The sequence below is a fragment of the Colossoma macropomum genome, unplaced genomic scaffold (genome assembly GCF_904425465.1).
Source record: "Colossoma macropomum unplaced genomic scaffold, Colossoma_macropomum, whole genome shotgun sequence".
NCBI classification, from domain to species: Eukaryota; Metazoa; Chordata; class Actinopteri; order Characiformes; family Serrasalmidae; genus Colossoma; species Colossoma macropomum.
The window spans coordinates 8,360,557-8,366,839 of NW_023494800.1; the positions used below are offsets into that span (position 1 = coordinate 8,360,557).

The 6,283-nt window shown below is 37.6% G+C and overlaps 1 protein-coding gene across 1 annotated transcript; it reads left to right on the top strand.

Moving 5' to 3' along the window:
• esm1 (endothelial cell-specific molecule 1) lies at window positions 1–6,283 on the top strand. The gene is made up of 3 exons (XM_036588452.1): window positions 1–519; window positions 3,302–3,442; window positions 4,612–6,283. The coding sequence occupies exons 1-3, from the start codon at window positions 57–59 to the stop codon at window positions 4,710–4,712; spliced, it is 705 nt and encodes a 234-aa protein (XP_036444345.1). The 5' UTR covers window positions 1–56; the 3' UTR covers window positions 4,713–6,283.

The following is a 6,283-nucleotide window of genomic DNA, read 5'->3' on the forward strand; positions in this document are numbered from 1 at the left end:
CAGAGTGTTGATGGTGGGGTTGCTAGTGGGTGGGCAGCGGGGTGTGGTGGGGGAGGATGTTGGTTTTGGGGTGGGTGGCTGGCAAACACCGGATTGAGGAAACTGACGCGGCCACGTGTAAAAAAACCCGCGCGCTTAAAACCGCTCCACCGCCCTCACTCACCGCCTTTACTCGTCCATCCACCCGTTCATCCCTCTATTCCTCCATCATGATGCACGTGCTCCTCTCCGCCGTGTTGGTCGCGCTCGTGCCGCGGGGTCTCGCGTGGAGCGCGAGCGCCAAGTACGCCACGAGCTGTCCGGAGCGCTGCCGCGCGGATCTTTGCGGGACCGCGGGGGCGCGCTGCGCGTTCACGGTGCTGGATGACTGCGGTTGCTGCAGGGTGTGCGCGGCGCGACGCGGGGAGGCGTGTTACCGCACCGTGTCCGGCATGCACGGCGTGAAGTGCGGACCTGGACTCTACTGCCACTTCTACAAGGACGAAGACGAGTATGGGGAGGAGTACGGAGTGTGCAGAGGTAACGGAGAGAGTGAGAGAGAGAGAGAGAGAGAGAGAGAGAGAGAGAGGAAACTCGGCGTTATGTGAAGATTTAGCACCGAATGCAAATAAATTAAATAAATAAATGCAAGTAAATTAATTAATATATACATACAGTAAAAGTTCTGCTACAAATCCTATAAAATTCGAGTAAAAAATACATTAAAAACCGTTGTCATTTTAGGAATTCTGTAAAAAATCTATTAAATATTCTGTATAAATTCTGTAAAACAGGCCAAAACCTATGTAGAATTGCTGTGAAACTACAGTAAAAATCCATTAAAAATAAGATAAAATCTTGTAAGATTTGCCAGGTTCTGTAAAAATACAGTAGAAATACAGTAAAAATACAGTAGGGTGATAATCCTGCTTAAAGTTCTGATTGAAACCTGCAAAATGGGGGAAAAATGTACATTTACAGGTATTTGTGTTCTTTCAAGCACATTTTTCAGTTTTAACAGTCTTGTCTAAACTTTACTTAGTGTGGATTTATAAAGCTTATAAAGGATACTTTAAGAAAGTCTTATTTGTATCAATTTCAGCTTCTCCTTACTAGTGGATGCCCAAAAAATAAAAAAGAGAAAAATATGAACAAGCTAATTGCATTACAGCAGCTATCCTTAATAGAAAACTGAAAAAAGAATTACTGCGTAATTTCAGAAGTTGTGTCCTTACACCTATGTTACTATCAAATAACAACACACTTACTTGTGTTACCTGTTTTAACACTTTTTTGTCATATTGTTATCTGATTTAACACATTCTGTGCTAAAGAAAAGTGTTAAAAGTAACAACTGACCACATTAATGTGTCTAGTTAGATACAGGATGTGTTGTTTTTAACACAGTTTTAAAAGTGTATTTCCATTTAACATACTGTCCTGCATTGCTTTATTCCAGCCTAATGTTACCTCAGTGGAATAATGACTCAAGCAGAAGGAAAAGCAGCCTAGCAAATACCAGCATGAGTAAGCATCACGTCCAGAGGCTCTTTCAGTACTGAGTTCACCACAGAACCGCAGTGGAACGTCTAAAGCTGAACAACGATAAATAAAGTAGAGGGTAGTCGATAAATTGCATAGCAGAACATGGGCTACAGCATCTATTAACATAGGTATTTGAATAAGGCACTTTTCTTCTTTGACTACAACGTAAATGGAACGATTTATTACCCACCTCTGACTGCGGAACAGCATGTTGGGCCATATCAGGCCCAGAATTATAAAGCCATTCTTTTATTCAACATCATATCAGACGTTACTTTTGTATATTCACTGTATTTCATTTGGTTCATGTTAAAGATTACACTGGTAAGCAGCACTGAAATTTGAATAAACATGAGTTCTTAAAGTGTCTCAGAATGCCTGAATCCATTGTAAACACTGGCAAAAGAGGGTAGAGCGGCCTAAATCCACACTCCCTTTAAAGTGCCGTGTAATGGAACTGCGTTGTATGATGCCATCATGTAAAACATTATGTTACTTCTACACCACAGCTTAGCCACAAATTTGGGAGCTATGAGCTATTTCATAACAAGGAAGTGAGCAACTCAAAGATGTGACAGAGACAATCTCCAGAAAACTATTAACACATTGAAAATAGGTGTAGGTGTGTGTAGCCCCACAATGAGCATGGTTCAGGGAGATGAAATGAAAAACTGTTTAAGAGTGTGTGGAAGAAACACAACAAGACAAGAGGAAACAAGACCCAAAAGGGAAACCCATCCTCCTCTGGTCTGCCCCAGGTTATAGTGCAGTTATTAAACAGAGGCACTGGATCATATAGAGTAAAGTAAAACAAGAAAATGTGCACATTGAGACTGAACATAGGCATGTAGCATCATGCAACAAATCGTAATGACTATTGAAGTAAATTAGATCCTCTAGGGAAAAATGTCTACATATATATAGCTGTCGTCGGAACAAAACCTCATATCTCCGAAATGACAACTTACATAAAAAGCAAAACACCTGCTCTACTTTTATTGTAAGTCAATGGAACCAGAATTTTTTCCAAGTAATTTTGGGTCATTTCTGTTGGTCCATTCATCATGAAATTTATATACAATGTAAAGGACAATGGCTACTTTCAAATTATGTCAAAAACTGAAATATATATATATATATATACTTTGATATATATGTGTACACATACATGGACACACACAGACACAACCATATTGCTGTTGTTGGAACAAAACCTCATATCTCCAAAATGATAAATTTACAGAAGAAGGAAAAAACCTACTTTACTTTTAATGTAAGTCAATGGACTTACTGACTTATCTGACTTATTTCCAAGTAATTTTCTGGTCCATTCTTCATGATATTTACACACAATGTAAAGAACAACAGCCCTTTTCAAATTATGTCAAAAACTGAAAAATGACAAAAAATGGAGATACGAGCTTCTCTTATGACAGCAGCGGTATGTACATTTTGCAATACTAACTACTGTCTAAATCATATTAACTGATGTCTAACGCATGTGTACCTACTCCTAACTGCAAATCAGATAATGTATGTTGTACATATACTATATACGTCTACATAAATCATGAATTAAGCCACTGCAAATCTTCACATCTTCACTCCTGTGAGAGACGCAGTGACTAAATCTGTCTTCTGTTATAAGTGGTGCCATTTAAACAGTATTATAGAGCCCAATCAGATGATTTTCAGAGAAAGCATGTGATGAATCAAAACATTGTCTAAATGAAGAATAATGAAGAACAATTAATGTCACTTCTCTTTTCTACCCCAGACTGCACGTACGGCACGTATGGCATCGAGTGTCGGAAAACCTGCAACTGTAAAGGCGGAGGGCTGTGTGACAGAGAGACTGGAGCATGCCTCAGCTTTAAATTCTTCACAAAACTGACTAACAAGCTCAAGGCACATGAAGGTTAGCCTTCTTTAATCATATATTCTAAATAGATGTGTTTTTATGTATGTGTACATGTACATTATAAGGATTAACTGACCAAATGGATTTTGTTGTGTTCAGTCGTAGTATCCACATCCATATAAAATCAAAGGTACACTTACTGTCCAGGGTTATTAGCAATCTCACTATTGTAGCTTACCATGCTGATGTACAGTTAGAGACTGTAGCCCTTCATCAGTGGTCAGTTTCTGACCACAGAGCCACTCTTGGCTAGATATTTGTTTGTCTTAACCTAGCACTGCAGTAACTCCAGTAACACCACTGTGTGTCGTAACACCACAAACACTACCATGTCAGTGTCACTGCTGTGCTGAGAATGATTCACCACACAAAGAATATCTGGCCAGCAGCAGTCCTGTGGTCAGAAACTTACCCACAGTGAATAAAGTAGGGGGTTGTTTATAAATTGTGAAGCAACACATGGGCTACAGTTTGTATTATACTCTACAGTCACATGCAAATATGTGTCATTTGAACACTGGTCAAATGACACGTATTGTTAAAGTTAACACATCTTCTACAGAAAATAAACTTAAATATGGCATTTTTCCAGAAATTATAGGGCACAGTTTCAGTTTTTTACCTTACGTGTTATCTTTTTTTAAATTTAGTTTTCCCAATATATTAAATTTAGCAAATAATTTAGTTAACAATTATTGTATATTAAAATGTAAAGAAGTATGTTTTCTATAGAGGATGTGTTAAAATATTCACACTTAGAAAATCAACAAAGCATGTCATTTGACCAGGCCTATACTTTTGCATCCGACTATATACAGTGGACCTTTAAGGTAGACAGAGTGCATAAAGTCAGTGAAAGTGAGTTTATACAGTGACACAAAGAATATATGGAGCACTGTGTACTTATTGTTACATAGCATATTGTAGCTGTCATAAAAAACAAGAGAACAAAAAGAGAAACAAGAGAAAAAAAATTTTGCAAATTTTATGTAACAATATTTTATTCCAAGAAATTCTTTGACCATTGCTATTGGTGCATTCATAATGAAATGTTTACACAATGCAAAGTGTCAAATAAAAAAGAGATAATAAATAACAGAGACAGATACTGTATATAGGTTGTGTGAATTATGCATGTTAAAGGTTCTGCTGGTTTTACTCTGCAGGTAATGAGGTGGCGTCAGGAGATGGAGACAGCAGCAACAGCAGCAGCACTGATGCTGGACACACAGAACGGCCACCTGCTCCAAAACTCGCACCCCGCTGACCATAACCCCATTTACTCTTGGCCTAATCGGTCTACATGTAGCATAGTAAATTAAAGACAAAAAAGGAATATATTTTAATATGTTTGAAAAGGTATAAATATTATATCAGAGTTTTGTATAATATTTGATGAGTTGTTAATGCCATGTCATATTATACCAAAGCGTTTTGTGCATCTATACTCAAACATACAGAGGGGTTCCAAAGTCTGAGCCTGCATTGTTTCTCTGTTCACTACTCCAATTTAAAGGGGAATTCCATCAACTTCAGAAAGTTTGCATAATTCAGTCACTGAGTTTTAAACAAAATCATTTACAGTGGTTTGATGCAAAATGTTTGGTTATAGGGAAACTTTGCAGTGGTGCTGATGGGAACCAGGGGTAACTGTGTCTACAGTACAAATGTAGCCTTTTTATTTACCATCTAAAACAACCAGTGAACCTACACATCTTGTTGAAAAATACTGGTTACTCATTTTGCTTACAATGCCCTCCACTATGAAGGAATTTTATTATTTAATTTTATTAAAATTTAATTTTATTAAAAATAAGGTTTAACTTTATCTCAAAACTATCATAAAGCAATGTTTCAGGCATCAGGTGGTGTATCTGTAACTATTCTGTATGTGGGGATGCATAAACTCAGACATCTGGTTCCTATCACCACCACTGTGAATGATTCAGACTCAGTAAGTCTCTCTAGAATGGAGTATTTCACACCAAACCACTCTGAATGACTCTGTTTACATCTGAATAATCAAATTATACATACGTACAGATTTATTGAAAAAAACAATGGAAATCCCCTTTAAGCAATTTTGTGATCCTTACCATGTTAAGGCCCTTATCCACTGAAGCTTGTGTTCGGTTGTCACTCAGGTAGATTTGATCTGCTGTCATTAAAGCAAAAGAGGACCAAGTACTATGAAATTTAAAAAAAATTAATGTTAAAATGTCGAAGAAAAGAATGCAAAATAGAAGCATTTTCACCAGACTTTGGGACCCTGCTGTACGTGTACACATAAACTGTGTTAAAGGTTTGGTGACAACTTTGGAAAAGGGTTTGGTTTATCAATGTGGTCCATTGTAGATGTCACCAGGTTTCACCAGGTGTCACTATTCTTTTTTTGACAGGCACATGCAAACACATGCATACAATGAATGTAAATGTATTACATTATTTATATAATCAAATATTCATAATTATGTAAAGCCACACACTAACTATTTGAATCATAGTCTGCCGATGTACCTTTTTTGTACCGAATCATCACACCAGCCAGTCCGCATTGGTTTGGTTACTGCAGGTGACGTGATTTGTCCTGAAGGCCTTTTCAGGTTGAAGAGATGGCGATAAGAACTAAGGGCCTGTGTGTCTGTGTGTGTTTTCTCTTCCTCCATGCCAAGTTCTGTATCCTCTCTAATCTGTGTGGAATTACACTTCTGGATTCTCAGTTAAATCTTTTAAATGTTTTGTAACATCTGTGAATAAGACACTGTATGTTTCCATCCTGGTCTGATGCAGTGCGGATGGGCTTCAGTATTCAATTAAACTGAACATAAGAAAAGAAAA